The 17863-nt window shown below is 41.6% G+C and overlaps 1 protein-coding gene across 1 annotated transcript; it reads left to right on the top strand.

The window, feature by feature from the left end:
• The first annotated feature begins 489 nt into the window (after positions 1-489).
• Positions 490-13915, top strand: LOC137870086 (von Willebrand factor A domain-containing protein 5A-like). Its single transcript, XM_068707090.1, has 23 exons — positions 490-659; positions 1006-1053; positions 1312-1514; positions 1594-1816; positions 2106-2281; positions 2362-2476; positions 2623-2771; positions 2862-2950; positions 3065-3209; positions 3535-3614; positions 3714-3828; positions 3959-4117; positions 4217-4320; positions 4938-5158; positions 5448-5507; positions 6164-6217; positions 6735-6929; positions 7377-7436; positions 7652-7715; positions 8048-8202; positions 9714-9859; positions 10017-10140; positions 10257-13915. The coding sequence occupies exons 1-23, from the start codon at positions 626-628 to the stop codon at positions 10334-10336; spliced, it is 2799 nt and encodes a 932-aa protein (XP_068563191.1). The 5' UTR covers positions 490-625; the 3' UTR covers positions 10337-13915.
• Positions 13916-17863: the final 3948 nt, after the last annotated feature.

The following is a 17863-nucleotide window of genomic DNA, read 5'->3' as shown; positions in this document are numbered from 1 at the left end:
TCGCCAAACACAGTTGGAAGGACTTACAGCACTTCAGAGGCTTTTTAGAATGAAACTGGAGTCAGACATTTGTTTTCTAGCATAAAGCTTTTGGAACTTTATGTTGCACAGTTAAGCTCCGCCCACCCGGTACTCTCTTGTTGCTCAATCGAGCGTACCCGATGGGCGTAACTTTCACGTTCACGTTTGTATCGTTCTGCTTTATAAGTCTGCAAATTGTCTCCACATATTTACAAGAGGTAACTTCAGTAAGACTGTCCCGGAGACATCCGTCCTCAGAGGTAGGCTTTATTCAGCTTGGTGTGTTTATTTAAATAGTCTGCTTATCGATACTAAGTCGGCCCACAACACTGCGCAACACGTATTAATGCTGGATACTGTTGATGTCTCAGTGGGTTTGAATGTCTATATGAACTTCACTGGAATATCGTGATACCATAACAAAAGAAATAAAGAAGAAGTTACGGTAATAACTAAAATAAATAAACATCAGATTGTTATCATCGTAATTTCCCGTCAGAGATTCTATTTATAGTCTCATCAGTAACATTAAGCAAACAGCTGTCCAGATTTATTTAAATGGGCCAAACAGTTCCATAATGAACACGAAGAGCTGAAAAAATGAATGCGCAGTGAACCAGGAAGGGCGGAGCAGAGAGGTACAGCAGCAGTAGAATATGTATTATTATTATTATTATTATTATTATTATTATTATTATTATTAATAACCGTATTTAACTTTGGTGATTTGTGCGGTAAATGTATTAAATGCATTGTTGGGATTTTTACACTTTTTGTTGTGTTTTCCTTAGGTTCAGTCCTGTGGTCATGTTTATAACCGTAATGAATCTGTTTTGGTAGCATTTTTATCCAAACATAATGGATGACAAATAATGTTTATTAGTTTTTCTAAAAACTTGTTTTGCTTGCTGAAGAATGTGCAGTACATTACCATCCATCTCTGCAGCATGGCGTCCTCAAATGTCCTTGTTGATTGTTGTACAGGTACGATGGTGAACTGCTGTGGTCTGCTAACCTCCCAGAAGGAACCAGGTACTGAGTTGTTGGAAAACAAACCTCCAGAACTTTTTTTGTACTTGTGTAAACTTCAAATGCAAAGGCATTTATTTTTTTATGCATATGTCCAATTTGATCCTGCTTTGCACACTATTGGACAGAGACAGGATTAACATCTTGGTTGACAGGTCCACCTCTGGTGTAGCTAAAATGCAACAATTCAGTGAAGAGTAAACCTCAACAATGTAGGAAAACGTGTTGTGTTCATTGTGTTTCCTTCTGTCTCTCGGTCAGTTCCTCTGAAGAGCGTGGAGGTGGAGCTGGAGGTGAGGGACCATGTGGCTACAGTGGTCTCCACTCTGAACTATGAGAACAAGGAGGACAAACCACTAGAGGCTGTTTTTGTCTTCCCTCTGCCTGGAGATGCTGCTGTCTGTCATTTCAGTGCTAAGATTGGACAGACACACATTGTAGCTGAGGTGAAGGAGAAACAGGAGGTGAGCTGGACGGTAAAGACTCACAAAAGAAGCTTTAAAACACAGCAAACGTTGCTCACACGTGTCCTCTGTGTCTCAGGCTCGTGAGCAGTATGACGATGCTTTGAGCTCCGGTCAGCAGGCCTTCCTGTTGGAGGAGAGTGAGCAGAGTCCAGATATATTCTCTCTGAGTGTGGGCAGTCTGCCTCCAGGAGAGAGCGCCTCCATCAGGCGGGAGTACGTCATTGAGCTGGCTGTGCAGGCTGATGAAGGGCTGAGGTTTTGTCTGCCTGCTGTGCTCAACCCTCGCTACCAACCTCAGGGTAGGAAAACCAGCCAACACCTTCATCAGGAGCCCTCAAGCTTCAACTTAGTGCTCACCACACCTGTCCATCCAGAGGGTTTTATTGCATCAGTAATTGTGACTACAGAAGTATTGTCCTGAAGAGCTGCTATTTAAAAACTTCAGTAGTTTGAAAGGGGGCTGAAGGGCTGAATATTAATTTGTATGTCCTTGCTAGCAGCATGGCTCAAGGGAATGAAATGTTAGTATGATGTGCAACAAAGGCTACGATGGTGCTACATGTCTGAACATTTTTACCTTGTTAACAGGGAGTGGTGGTTGTGAAGGTGGCAACGTTCAGGTGACCTCTGTTCCAGCCTCTCTGGTGCCCTACAGTCTGTCTTTCTCTGCCCGAGTGTCCTCTCCTCGTCCCGTCTCTAAAGTAGAGTCCAGCTGTCCCCTGGAGCCTCTCCAGTACCTCAACACAGAGCAAACCCAGGCCACGGTAGGTAGAGTTCTACTGATGATTGTTAGAGGATATATCACTATATTTACATTGATGAGTGTGTTTTTTTTGAACTGCAGGTCAAGTTGGCTGCAGGACACAAGTTTGACAGAGATGTTGAACTGCTGATTTATTACAAAGATGCCCACCAGCCCACTGCTGTGGTGGAGGCAGGACAGACCTCTTCCCAGCCTGGTGAGTGACCGTTAGAGAAGGTGTTTGCAAATAAAAAAAGGCCATTACATTGAAACTGATGTAATGAGTTACATTTAAGTATTTTGATTTTTAAATAGCTGAGTGCAGAGTTGTGTATATTTTTCTGTTTCTCCTCTGTGTTTCAGGCACTCTGATGGGTGATCCAGTAGTGATGCTGAGTCTGTACCCTGAGTTCCCCCAGGCTGTGATGTCTTCATTCGCTTCATGTGGAGAGTTTGTCTTCTTATTGGATCGATCTGGCAGTATGAGTGGTGGACAAATAAAGCGTGCCAGGGTATTAAATATGTGTTATTTCTATCATAGAATCATTCATAGTGTCTCTCTCACACAGTGACCTTCACTATCTTCTCTGTCCTCCCTTAAGGATACTCTGCTGCTCCTGTTGAAGAGCGTACCACTAGGCTGCTATTTCAACATCTACAGTTTTGGGTCCAGCTACGAACACATCTTCCCGTAAGTCACTCCCTCAGGTCACTCAGCCTAACAAAGTTTGTTATCTCCTGTATTGTCACTTGTTGTTCATGTGTTCATTGCACCATGTGTTCATTCATGTGTTTCTGGTGGCAGTAAGAGTGTAGAGTACAACCAGAAGTTTATGGAAAAGGCTCTGAAGAAAGTTGACAAGATGGAGGCTGATCTGGGAAGAACAGAGATCCTTGAGCCCCTCAAACACATTTACAGCCAGCCCTGCATTCCCAATCAACCTAGACAAGTAACACACACACACACACACACACACACACACACACACACACACACACACACATATATACATATGTGTTCAACAGGTTGTACAAATATCTCTTGTAGGTAATAGTATCATACCGTTCAGTCAGAACTTCCTACTGTTCTATTTTTAACAGGTTCATTCTTACCACACCTTGTTCTTTAGATTGTACCAATAAAAGCACTTGTTTTACTGAAACAGCAATCAAACACAGCTGTCAGAGAAAGATTATGATGATTCAACACATGCTGCATGTTTTTTGGGTGTGATGTTATGTAGCTTAGAGTGATGTGTAAACTCTCCTCCCTAGCTATTTGTCTTTACTGACGGAGAGGTGGGGAACACGAAAGAAGTCATCAATCTGGTGAAGAAGAATTCAGGTTCCCACAGGTGAAACAAAAAAAAACACAAAACACAACAAAAACCCACAGTTCACAGAATATGTCCCATTTTCAAAAGTGTGTTAAAAACACAACTACTGTATTGTAGGTGTTTCTCCTTTGGGATTGGGGAAGGGGCCAGCTCTGCTCTCATCAACGGGTTGGCCAAGGAAGGAGGAGGTCACGCTCAGTTCATCACAGGGACGGACAGGATGCAACCCAAAGTAAGACATCACAGCCTTTACATCAATTTTAATGAAAACTGCAATTAGGACAGACGACACAATAAGAAATGTAAATTGGTAAAAACTCGGTTTTTCTCCCAACTTTTTGTAAATTGTTTTTACTCATCAGGTGATGCAGTCGCTTCGATTTGCTCTTCAACCAGCTGTGGTGGACATCTCAGTCACGTGGGATTTGCCAAAGGGAGTTTCTGTCAATGCTCTCTCTCCACCAATCACAGCACTGTTCCAGGGTCAAAGGTCACTGGTTTATGCCCAGCTCACTGGACAGGTAGGAGCAGTAACATCTTATAGTGAAAGTACTTCCTGGTTAGATTTCTCAGGTCAACTATGATGATACAAATGGTTTCTAACTCTGATGCTTTCTCAGAGTTCAGAGGCCTCAGAGGGCTGTGTGACGGTGAAGTACAGTCTGGCAGGTCATCCCTCTCAGAACCAGCTTCACTTCAGTCTCACACCTGCAGAGGACACTGGGTAAAACAACACTGTTATGCATTTGATTTAATTATTTAGATAAAGTAAAACTCTAGCTAGGAATGAGAAACAAGACACAGTTTAATAAAAGAATGTTGTACTGATGCATTAAAGATCTGCTCAGTGGCTGACACACACAATGTGGAGAATGGCTTAATATGTAATCATTTAGTCCACAAATATGCTACAAGAGACTAGACTAGAATTAATCATTGTTTCCCCCCTAAATACCTATAAAAACCTTGCAAAGCATCATCAGTCGCACAAAACATCAGTTAATTGTTCATAACATAACAGGTTTCCAACATTTCTCAAGATGGTTTATGTTCTATTCAAATAAAATCAAGAATGCTGCATAAAAATAAATAAAACACATCAATTTGCAAATGCAAACATGCAAACCGTGGCGATGTAAGAAACCCAGAGAATCCCTGCAGCAGAGCAATATAGTTAAAGTGCTTTATGCTATTTCTCTACATTTTAACATGTTTCAACAGTCATTGACATCTTTGTACTGTGCACTGCTGAACATACATGAACCCTAAAATAAATAATCAATACGTTTATTATAATATGGTTCATCTGTGTGCAGATGTGTTAACATCTCTTCTCTGCAGATTAACAGTCCACAGGTTGGGTGCTCGGACTCTGATTCGCTCCCTGGAGATGGAGGAGAGAGAGCGTGAAGGACCGGAAGATGGAGGAGTGAAGAAGAAGGTGGTGGATCTCAGTGTCCAATCAGGAGTGAGCAGTGCCTTCACTGCCTTCATTGCTGTCAACAAAGACAACAGCGAAGCTATTCAAGGACCTCTGGTGCGCAGAAATGTTCCAACACCCAGTGAGTGTTTTCAAGGAAATTAAAAAACTACAGTCACCCTCTACTTACTAGATACTAGCTACTTGAGGGGACAGGAGCTTCTCCTTTGCTGCCCCCTCCATTTGTTTAGTGCTCACAGTGTGTTTGCGTGTGTATGTGAACTTTTGAGATATTTCAAACTATTTTAACTGCTTGTTGTTAGTCATTGTAATAAGCTCAGAAAACAATAGTTTTGTTGATATTGTTTCTTTAGTTATTGTCTTGGCTCAGATCTTGACCTCATCCTTTTTTCTTTTTTTTTATCTCAAAGTGATGCTGTCCTGTAGTATGCCCCATCCTGGTCAGAGAATCTATCATGCTGTGCGGGGTTGTAAGTAAAAAAATCTTCAAAACTGAATTGGAGTGGAACACATATCTGTGTATTTCTATAAATAGACTAAATGGTTGGAAACAAAACAACAACAAACAAAAAAGCACATTTCTCTGGCAGAATTGCTCTGCTTGCTTATTTGTAGATTTAATGTGATGAACTGAATGTCGTTTTTTGGGCTCCAGGCTGCTTTGGTAGTCATTGACGTAAGAGACGTGTGATTGCATAGTGCAGCAAGTGAAGAAGTTTGAACTGTTTGTTTTCATGGAGGCATGCTTGTGCCCCACTCATATTTATCTTTTATTATTTGTAAACATTTTAAGTTATATTTTTAATTAGTGTGAGGTATTGTTACATACTGTGTATAAGTGGACATGTTTACTGAGGTAATAAATAAAGTTAGAAATAGGGTCATTTTTTCATAGACTTCTTTACTATCAAACTTATTTTTTCATCAGTGGTGTCGCCCCCTGCTGGTCATTAATAAGAATGCAAGTTTAAGGCTCTTCAGCATTGGCTTCAGTTTTCAATACGGGAGATTGCCGCCCGGTCATTGTACTCATCTCAGAAACCACTGGTTTAGCAGTTAAAGTTTATCTTTAATCATTCTCAGGTAACGTCCTGACCTATTTCTCTTTCTCTTTTTAACCTCAAAGCTGACCCTAATCTCCTTCAAGTCTATTCTATTTCCAGCAATGCTCATGCTAAATGTAAGTATACAAGGTAACTGTGATTTTAACACACACCTGTGTATTCCTATAAATACAGTACATGGATAGAGACGGAGCAAACAGCATGAACTACTGTATGTAGGAGTTCTGGCAGTCCTGAACATAAGCAACATATAATTACCCAGGACTCTCAGCAGAATCCTCGTCGCTGCTCAGATTTATTGAGAGCTCCTTCAAACAGCAGAACCTTCTTCGTTACCTTGTTTTAAGATCCTTCTGGAGTTGTCATTGTCCCACATTAAAGAGACATAGCATTGGGAAACACGTTGCTTCATGGCGATGACCGCGGCCAGTGGACTTATTATGAAAACAACTTCTGCTGAGAGGAATAAATAATATGAAGGAATATTTCACCAAAATGCCCAATGTGGCTCTTGTTTCCTTTGATACTGATGCGAATAACAATACTAATGGCAATATTTGTATTAATAACAATAATAATGATGAGTCACAGAGGGATAATACATAGTAATCAGGCTGTGTGCTCTTTCTGCAGGTTGGAAGAGCAAAAAGATGGGAGGCCCCAGCCTAAATGTATTCTCTAATATGAAGAAGAAGCTCGTTGGCTCAACAAAACCACAGAAGATGTCTTTGCAGATGGATGGTGCTCTTCGCGGCCGGCCTCAACGCCTAGAGTCCATGTCTCTGTCCAGTGAGCGTGATGAGTCTGAGGAGTGTGATGATGATGATTGTAAGTCTTAATATTTTCCTCCACCACATCATACTGGTTTCACCAGTGTGATAAATGTAACAGTTCACTTTCAGGGCCTTTTGTTCTCTAAACAAAAATACCCAAAGCGAAGCTATTCAAGGACCTCTGGTGCGCAGAAATGTTCCAACACCCAGTGAGTGTTTTCAAGGAAATTAAAAAACTACAGTCACCCTCTACTTACTAGATACTAGCTACTTGAGGGGACAGGAGCTTCTCCTTTGCTGCCCCCTCCATTTGTTTAGTGCTCACAGTGTGTTTGCGTGTGTATGTGAACTTTTGAGATATTTCAAACTATTTTAACTGCTTGTTGTTAGTCATTGTAATAAGCTCAGAAAACAGTAGTTTTGTTGATATTGTTTGTTTAATTATCATATCATGATGAAGCTCGTATCTTGACCTCATACTTTTTTTTTTTTTATCTCAAAGTGATGATGGCCTGTAGTATGCCCCGGCGTGGTCAGAGATCCTGTGGTGCTGTGATGAGTAGTAAGTAAAAAAATCTTCAAAGCTGAATCGGAGTGAAACTCATATCTGTGTATTTCTACACATTTTTACACTTTTGAGATATTTAAACAATTTGAACTGCTTGTTGTTGTTCATTGTAAAAAGGTCAGAAACCAGTAGTTTTGTTGACATTTTTGGTTGAGCAATTCTCATGGCTCATATCTTGACATCATACTTTTTTTTTTTTTATCTCAAAGTACAGTCCTGTAGTATGCTCCGGCGTGGTCCGAGATCCTGTGGTGCTCCTGTGATGGATAATAAGTACAAATCTCCAAAGCTGAATTGGAGTGGAACACATATCTTTGTATTTCTACAAATAGACTAAATGGTTGGAAACAAAACAACAACAAACAAAAAAGCACATTTCTCTGGCAGAATTGCTCTGCTTGCTTATTTGTAGATTTAATGTGATAAACTGAATGTCGTTTTTTGGGCTCCAGGCTGCTTTGGTAGTCATTGACGTAAGAGACGTGTGATTGCATAGTGCAGCAAGTGAAGAAGTTTGAACTGTTTGTTTTCATGGAGGCATGCTTGTGCCCCACTCATATTTATCTTTTATTATTTGTAAACATTTTTAATCCGGTTTAATACAGTTTTCAATACGGGAGATTGCTGCAGATCTCTAATATGAAGAAGAAGCTCGTTGCCTCAACGAAACCACAGAAGATGTTTCTGAAGAGTCCTGTTCCTCAGTCTATGTCTCTGTCCAGTGAGCGTGATGAGTCTGAGGAGTGTGATGATGATGATTGTAAGTCTTAATATTTTCCTCTACCACATCATACTGGTTTCACCAGTGTGATAAATGTAACAGTTCACTTTCAGGGCCTTTTGTTCTCTAAACAAAAATACCCAAAGACATTTTTTACATCACCATGGACTGTTATGGACTGTTATGCCCCAAAGAGATGCCTGGCTTACCCAAATATACAACAGCTGGTATCTGCACACAAAATTTGATCATATTTCTAAAGCACCACATTAGATTTCTTCATTCATTCATTCATTCATCTTCGTCCGCTTATCCGTGATCGGGTCGCGGGGGCAACAGCTCCAGCAGGGGACCCCAAACTTCCCTTTCCCGGGCCACATCAGCCAGCTCTGACTGGGGGATCCCGAGGCGCTCCCAGGCCAGTTTGGAGATATAGTCCCTCCACCTGGTCCTGGGCCTCCCTCGGGGTCTCCTCCCAGCTGGTCGTGCCTGGAACACCTCCCTAAAGAGGCGCCCAGGTGGCATCCTCACCAGACATTAGATTTGTGCCAAAGACAATTCATGATTTAATTCCCCAGCAGAGCAGCGGATGGACTAATGGTTATTATGACAGAGTTTGAATATTGCGGAAACTCAGTTATCACTGGAATCAGCAGGACGTTGAAAACGAGAAATGATCTAAATAATTGTTTTAAGTGGAAGTCTGCAAATGCAGCTCGCTGGAGTCACATGAAGTTTAAATATGGAGGGCTAATGTCGATGATTAGTTGTTGTCACAGCCTCATTAACGCCGCCGTGAACTGTAAGTTTGCTGTGTTAAAATATGAGTTACTCACATTGTGCATGATTTAATATGTAATTATTATATTTTTAAAGATATAATTAAACTACAGACCGTTTTGCAATGGCATCGTTTTGCATCCCCCTTACTTCCGGCACCCTCGCTCGAACCACACCCATCTTAGAACTCTGCCTTCATTTTGACCTCAGCGACACACCTGTAGAGCTTTGTGACTGCATCTTGCACGGTTGCGACGTCATGGCAGTGACAAAATATGTCCGAAGACAGAAATTGAAACACTCACACACAGGCTCAAAAAGTGAAAACAATACCAGTGTCGCTGACGCGGCTGTTACTGATTTATATTGTTTCTTTTCTTTGTACTCACTGGTTTCTGGTCTTTGTATTGGTCCAATACTTTCATAACGACCAAATACTTGCAAAACTAATGACATCAGCCCATCAGCTGTACTTAGTGTTTATAGCTAATTAGCTAATTAGCAGGTAATGCTGAAAGGTGAAGACCGATTCCAAAAAAAGAAGCAACTATATTATTTGAAAAGAGAAAATGTGAGTTGGTGTTTTCCAGTTTAGCATGTCACTTTTTAGTTTAGTAATTCACTCATATTTCTTTTCTGTAATATACTGGTATCTATACGTCAGTATCAAATGTGAAAACAATAAGAAAAAAGACCAAACTAAATACATAGCAGTCCAATAAGCCACAGAGATTATTTTTATCTTCTCACTGTGGTTTCCTCCTCCGAAGCCGGTTTGCCCAAACAGCCACCCAGAGACCCTTTGCTGCAGCTGGTCTCCCTCCAGAAGGCGTCTGGCTGCTGGGTGCTGGATCCAGATCTGGCTGCTGCACTGGGAAAGACCAGTGAGGAGGTGGAAAAGCCCAAGCCTGCATCGGTGGGTTATTGTCAAATATAATGACATAAATGAATAATTAACAATAACAGTATTTAAGTTTCTTTTTTTCAATTGTTATATTGTGAGGAAGTCAGATTTTTTCGTTGAGCTATATCTTCTTTGTTTTAGTTTTTTATTCTTTGATTTGGTGAATTAGGTGAACCAGGACGTGTGGGCCACCATTCTGGCTCTGATCTGGCTTCATGGTTTCAAGATGGATGCTCAGGAAGAGTGGGAGCTTCTGGCTATGAAGGCTGTGTCATGGCTCCGAGCTCAGAAAGGTAAAACCCATAATAATAAGTGTTAATACGTTGTTTTATACAGTGTTTGCTGGTTAAAATCATCTGTTTGCCCACATTCAGTCTGCTGATGACTTGTTTTGTGTGTGTTTTTTCAGCATCATGTGTGAAGGAGAGTGTGGAAGCAGGAAATGCTCTGTTGGGTTGCAGCGTGCAGAAAGACGCCCTGGGGATCTGAGGTTTTCACTGAAGGGGCTTCTGCTTCAGGATTGGTCACTTCTGGCACACAGAAGCAGATTCACTCCATCCTACAATATTGACTTCAAATCCAGTTATGCCTTTCACATCACCTTGTGTCTAAAACAACTGAATATTAAACTCACACCTCCTCCATTCACTGTGCAGTAAAAACTATGTGACACCAGGCTTACATGAACTTTAGTCAACTCTGAATTGCAAATCTAACCTTGAGCTGTCAGCAGACATTTCTGGCCACATTTTAAAAAGTTTAAGAACTGCCTGCTTCAACTGTGATGTTTTTGTCACAGCTCTGCCCCTTCTCTCCTATCACTCCACACCCTCCTCACTCTACCTGTCAGCCACTCCCTCATCATCAGCACAACTCCCTTCACCTGCCTCTGATCAAGCCACTTTATAAACTCCTGCCTCTCAGACACACTTTGCCAGATCATTGCCATGTCAACCCGCCCGTTTGGCTCATCCTGTTCCCGGTTTCCCAGTCTGTCTGCCCTGCTGGATTTGGATTTGGATTCAGACCCAGTCTGTCCTTGGCTTCCCCGCTGTGTTCCTGTAAGATTCCTGTCGTGTTCTTGACTCATTAAAACCCGTTTCACTCTGCATCTGGTTATGTCTGCATTTGAGTCCTCCATCACACCCCGTGACAGACACATTTTTTTACTTTTTGTATTGTTTCAGGGTAATATATCCTAAATTACTGCTGAGTCTTGGGGATGTTTTTGCCTCAAAATGAACCTCACACTTCCGCGTCCAACATTAAAGGGTTGTGAACGTATTGCACATGTGTGAGAAGTTGATACTTTATCCAAAGCCAAAAGATTATAAAGTATGTTTTTAAAAAGTGTGCCACCAATCAATTAATTTTCTGAATCAACTAAAGTTAACTCTATTCACTCCCAGCAAGTCGACACTTATTTTCCAGATCCATTTATTTTGAACCAATCCGACGGCATCCAATTAAGTTGCAGGAGAGAATGTAATGGAAAAAAATATATTCTTATATCATGAAATGTTTTAAAAGATGTAAAACTGAAAGGTAAGGTGAGGAACACAAATACTGACATAACACAGCAGTCCTATAGAAGTAGTTCATCACTTTTATTGAACACAGTGTCTTGTTTCTCACGACTGGTCACACACTCCCACTTCGGACAGAGGAAGTGAAGACACAGTGTCTGACAAGTTTGAGACAGACCATAAAACCATCACTGATTCCCAGTAAACACACTTGGCATGTGTTTAGATAAGAACGATAGCCAGGGTACGAGAACATCTACTCCTTGTCTATGATTTAGCCCAGGGCGTGAACTCATGTGTGCATAAAATGGTTTGGTATCTTGTACGATGTTGAACTTTTCACCACAGACACTGACTGAGGTGGCTGTGGTGCATCTTTCCCTTGCAGGCAAAATAAAATAGAAGGGGACAACTTTGAATCATTTGAAGACTTCATTATTTTCTTTGAATTTGTGAACAAAACTCTTCTCCCGATTTATAATTAGAAGTTTTTCCAAAACAACTTGGTGTCAGAAGTGGGATCGTTTGAAGCTCCATCAGGACTCCGAGGACGTCCGGGTAGTGGCCACTTCAGGATCCATCAAAAGAGATTCTGCCCCATACCTCGTCAGACAAAGAGAGATGGGACAGGCGGCCAAAAGGAGGACTGATTGACTTTACAACGATCCAGACAAAGAAATAATTTCTTCATATCGGGTAAGAAGTTGAAATTCCAAATTTCCAAATTTAATTTTTAGAAGGAGTACGTCTATCAGATGTCACTCTAGAATTACGTAATATAATACAACAGAGATTTAAACCTTGGTGTTTAATATTCTGGTCTTCTTGGATGATAGTTTGTCTTGTTCTACTTTTATGGGTTTTATTTGATTAAGGTTATTACAAATTAACAAAACACGTTTCTGTTCATGACGCCATTATGAATCTTTGCATAGGAAGACAGGAATGATTAATACAGTATAACGATTGTACTCGGATAAAACAAATTTATTTTCGAGATTGTATTTTTCACGCCCTTGACCTAAAGGAAGACAGGAATGAAAATATATTTCTTTTTCACGCCCTTGACCGAAAAAAAAAGAGGAAGACAGGAATGAAAATATATTTCTTTTTCACGCCCTTGACCGAAAAAAGAGGAAGACAGGAATGAAAATATATTTCTTTTTCACGCCCTTGACCTCAATAATTGGTACTTTGTACTGATTGGTTTTCACTTGGATTTTTCCTAGTAAAGAAATCTGAGACTTACAGTGACGACTGTATTTACTGAATAATAAGTACTTACCACGCCTGAAAGATGGGTGGAAAACAGGATAAATGTAAAGACGAAGGTCCCTCGGGACCCATAGTGGACGTTATGAAACAGAAATATGGAGAAAGTTCCGTGGAACTGTTATCCATGTGGACTAAGGATTTTGGTTTTCCAGAAAATGGGTCTTTCAGTAAAACAAAAATTGCTGAACTAAGGGGTAAATTAAAGAAAAAAGAGAGCGAGATGAAGGAAAAAAAAATGGTAAAAGTCAAAGATTTAGAAAAAATAGAGAAAAACAAGAAATGTTTGGTTCAATGGGAAATGGAATGTGAATGTAGGGAAAGAAAAAGATTGCAGAAACAGATGACGTGTAAAGAAAGATGTGACAGAGAAAGAAAAAGATCCGAACACCACACTCAGTCCACATAACCCATTCTCTCCTTCTTTGTATCCGAGTCTAACAGGAGCTGGCGGCCCTCTCCTCAACACATGCCCGCCACTACCACCACCACCACCACCATCACCATACCTACCACTAGTAGCGGATCCTGCACAGCAACAACAGCAACAGCAGCAACAACAACAGCAGCAGCAGCAGCAACAACAACAACAACAGCCAGTGGAGACGGTACAGCCACCACCTCATACACCAGCACGGGACCAGGGTGCTCACGGTGGCCAAATAACACCGTCCTCTTCACCCATGGAAGGGTGGCCATCCACCCCTCCCTCTCTTGCCCTCCTCCCCCAATCACTCCTCTCCTCTCTCCTCCCTGACTTGCCAGCGTTAGGTCAGGAAACATGCGATACATGTTCAAAAGACTTCCAAAGAACAACAAGATAAAGATGAGAAAAAGTAGAAACAAAAGACTGAGGACGTTCAACTGTCCATGCTCCAAGCAGTCACTCAGTTGTCCTTACAACAGGGACACCAGCAGAGGCGAGGCCAAGGCAGTTTCCAGCCTCGTTCTGACCAACGTGGACGCTTCAGAGGAGGAGGGCGGGGGATGACAAGAGGACGATCTTCCTGGAACCCAGGGGGACCACAAAGAGACCCACCCACCGGAAACAATGTTTGTTTCCACTGTGGACAACAAGGAGCTTTCTGCACTAACCGCACAAACATACACTCTCACACAAGAGCAACAGACTGCTCTTACTGACATCATTGCTCACCTTGAACAACAGAACATGCCACAAACACTCAACACGCACACTTATGCTAAATTCTCTGATGACTCATTTAAAGTAATGCCTACCACAGAGGTTGTAATAAATGGTAAAAAATTATCATTTCTTGTTGATTCTGGGGCTACTCATTCGGTAATACAACAAAAGTATTTTCCAAATCAGAGTTGTAGTGCTGTAGACACTCGTGTGTCTCCACATGCAGTTCGCATGAATCCTGATCATCTTCACTGCACTTCTTACGTCACACCGGATCCAGATGATCAATATGCAGATGAATTCTTTGAAGATTTAAATGACAATTTGCATTGTTCCACTAAAACCCTATCTCCTAAACGCATTGCATTAATTGTGACGCTTCCAAAACCAACAACTAAGAAACAAATGATGTCTTTCTTAGGGATGTGTTCGTATTGTCGTTCGTTCATTCCTAACTACTCTCAAATGGAGCAACCTCTGTCTGAGTTAATTCATGGCAAAAACTTAACTGCGTATGACAAAATCATTTGGACAGAACCAGCCTCTCAGGCCTTCACCAAAATGAAATGCACATTACAAACTCCACCTACACTGGGTTTACCAGACCCACACAAACCGTTCACTCAAACAGTCGATGAACGCTCAGGTTGTATCACATCTGTGTTATTGCAATCTCATGGTGACAAATTGCGTCCGGTAGCATATTTCTCCGCAAAACTCGATCCTGTCGCTGCAGGCCTGCCACAGTGTCTCCGTGCAGTGGCCGCGGCTGAAAAAGCACTAGCCGCCTCTCGTGATATTGTGGGTTATGCGCCGTTGACCCTTTTAGTCCCTCATTCTGTGTCTTTGATCCTTCTCGAACAGAAGTCATCACATCTTTCTGCAGCGCGATATTTGCGTTAACACACATGTCTCTTGGACATGCCAAACGTAACTGTTAAACGCTGTACTAATCTTAACCCGGCATCATTACTTCCTATTCCTGGTGATGGTGAGGAGCATAACTGTTTGGCTGAGCTCCAAGCTCAGTGCACTCCTCGACCTGACCTTCTGGACACTCCTCTGACCAACTGTGACCTGGTAATGTATGTTGATGGATCTGCCTCTCGCGATCCACAGACTGGCAATAATCTTGTTGGTTTTGCTGTGGTTTCTGACTCAGCTGTGCTCTGTTCTGGTCTTCTTCCATGTCACCTCTCAGCCCAGGCAGCTGAGCTCATCGCACTCACTGAGGCTTGTAAACTCGCTAAGGGTAAAACAGTCACCATTCACACTGACTCTCGCTATGCATTTGGTGTAGTTCATGACTTTGGTGCTCTGTGGAAACACAGACAATTTTTGAAATCAGATGGCAAACCAGTTCTACATCACACACTCATTGCAGAACTGTTGGAATCTATTTTGCTACCAACTGAGATTGCAGTATGTAAATGTGCTGCACACACATCTAACACTGATGACGTTTCAAAAGGAAATGCTCATGCAGATGCTACTGCGAAAGCTGCTGCACAGCTTCCTCTTCACATTTCTGCTGCTGACAAAACCCACTCATTTGTTACAGTCCCTTCTTCTCTTTCAGCCATGCAGTCGCTCTCCACACCGGATGAGAGGCGCCTTTGGGCCTCAGCTGGCTGCAAGTTCACTGATGGACTGTGGTCTGGAACTGATGGCAAACCTTGTTTGCCTAAACATTTCTTTTCTCATTATGCAAAATTAACACATGGTTTTGACCATGTGTTAAAAGGGGGAATGTTAAGTGCACTTAGTGAGACTTGGTTTACAAAGGGGTTCACAGCATATGCACAAAAGTTTTGTCAATCTTGTGTAACTTGTGCAACTCACAACACAGGCAGACCTACAGGGGTAACCAGACAAGCTGCACACCCACCACCAACACGTCCGTTTGAACACGTTATGATGGATTTTGTTGAATTATCTCCATCTGAGGGTAAGAAACACTGTCTCGTGATGGTAGACATGTGGTCTAAGTGGGTTGAAGTTTTTCCATCCAGCAAACAAACAGCTGCAACAGTAGCAAAAGCTCTGATTGGTGAAATCATTCCCCGATGGGGTATTCCAACTAAGATATCAAGTGACAATGGTTCTCATTTTGTAAATCAGGCCATAACAGAATTAAGTGCATATGTGGGTATTGACTTAAAAACACACTGTGCTTACCATCCAGCCAGTGGTGGCGCTGTAGAAAGAGAAAATGGAACACTCAAGACAAAGTTAGAGAAATGTTGCGCTAATACAGGTCTTCCTGGGACAAAAGCCCTGCCTCTAGTGTTGATGTATATGCGAATGAGAAAACGAACACGCAGCAATCTGAGTCCTTTTGAGATTTTGTTTGGTGCTCCACCACATGTAGGCACCGAAGCACCGAGAGCTCCTCTTCCATCCACCGCACTATGCGAACATGAAATGTTAACATATTGTGCACAACTCTCCTCTGCTTTATCTAACATAAGAAAACAGGTGTCTGCAGCCCTTCCACAACCAGCAACAGGACCGCTGCACAAGCTGCAGCCTGGTGATTTCGTGGTGGTCAAGGACTTCAGGAGGAAAAGCTGGAAAGCCAAGCGCTGGCAGGGACCGTTCCAGATCCTACTCGTCACTCACACAGCAGTCAGAGTAGCTGAACGTGCCACTTGGGTGCACGCAACTCACTGCAAAAGGGTTCCGGCCCCTGCTGAGCTTGCCCCGGCTCCCACACCCGATTCACACATACCTGCATAACATCAGAGACTCATGTACCAGACAGATGTGTTCTGTGTTACCTACTGGCAGATAAGGAGTGACAACGGTCACCAACGCGGGTGAAGCAAGTGACCTTCGAGGGAGCTACCCATTCAGCACCACACCCAAAAATACACATATAGTTGCATACACACATTTAGAACCTAAAGAGTGGTAAAACAGTGTCTCTGACAGTTTTGTGGAAACCTTACGGTGTCAACATAAGCAAAACTGATCACACAAACCAGTTGTTCGGGTGAATTCCATACAAACTGGTTGGCTGTTCACTCTCACACCATTTTCTTGTGACATCTCACATGAAGATGTATTTTAAACCAGATTCTGGAGTGATACTTCTGATGTTATTGAAATGTCCTTGTAATATATTTTTGCAATATTATGTGATTAATGAATAATCTAAAGAGTGGAATGTAATGGAAAAAAATATATTCTTATATCATGAAATGTTTTAAAAGATGTAAAACTGAAAGGTAAGGTGAGGAACACAAATACTGACATAACACAGCAGTCCTATAGAAGTAGTTCATCACTTTTATTGAACACAGTGTCTTGTTTCTCACGACTGGTCACACACTCCCACTTCGGACAGAGGAAGTGAAGACACAGTGTCTGACAAGTTTGAGACAGACCATAAAACCATCACTGATTCCCAGTAAACACACTTGGCATGTGTTTAGATAAGAACGATAGCCAGGGTACGAGAACATCTACTCCTTGTCTATGATTTATCCCAGGGCGTGAACTCATGTGTGCATAAAATGGTTTGGTATCTTGTACGATGTTGAACTTTTCACCACAGACACTGACTGAGGTGGCTGTGGTGCATCTTTCCCTTGCAGGCAAAATAAAATAGAAGGGGACAACTTTGAATCATTTGAAGACTTCATTATTTTCTTTGAATTTGTGAACAAAACTCTTCTCCCAATTTATAATTAAAAGTTTTTCCAAAACAAGAACCACGAAAGTTAGGTTACAGAGCGCCAGTTGGAAAAAGAATCTACTGATTATTTTCTTCAGAGTAACTAAAACGCTATTCAAGAAGAACCCATCCATTACTTTTCTTTTTAATTTATCTTTCTAATTAATTTAGACATGAAACATGAAATATTACTTTAACAGTTAAATATAACAAGACAGGGCAGAAACACAAAATGCAATGTCAGCACTATTTTTTTTGTACAACTTAAGTTCAGTCGCACTTGTTTTAACAAATAAAAACATTTTAAAGAGCATTCATGATTTTTGTAAATTATTATTACTCGGTAGTTAAAGTGGCATTACATTTAATGAAGAGTGCATTATCACTGGTTT

This window comes from Cebidichthys violaceus, unplaced genomic scaffold (genome assembly GCF_023349555.1).
Source record: "Cebidichthys violaceus isolate CVI_PGR_0920_01 unplaced genomic scaffold, fCebVio1.0.p SCAF_1, whole genome shotgun sequence".
NCBI classification, from domain to species: Eukaryota; Metazoa; Chordata; class Actinopteri; order Perciformes; family Stichaeidae; genus Cebidichthys; species Cebidichthys violaceus.
Note: the sequence above shows the minus strand (reverse complement) of the source record. Positions and strands in the feature narration are given on the sequence as shown.

Bases quoted from the DNA above. Each gene is read 5' to 3' on its own strand.
- LOC137870086 (XM_068707090.1), top strand. From the start codon at position 626: ATGCGCAGTGAACCAGGAAGGGCGGAGCAGAGAG. The intron at 7,716-8,047 runs GTACAAATCTCC...GGTTTAATACAG, and splicing joins GCTCCTGTGATGGATAATAA to TTTTCAATACGGGAGATTGC. The intron at 8,203-9,713 runs GTAAGTCTTAAT...CCTCCTCCGAAG, and splicing joins GGAGTGTGATGATGATGATT to CCGGTTTGCCCAAACAGCCA.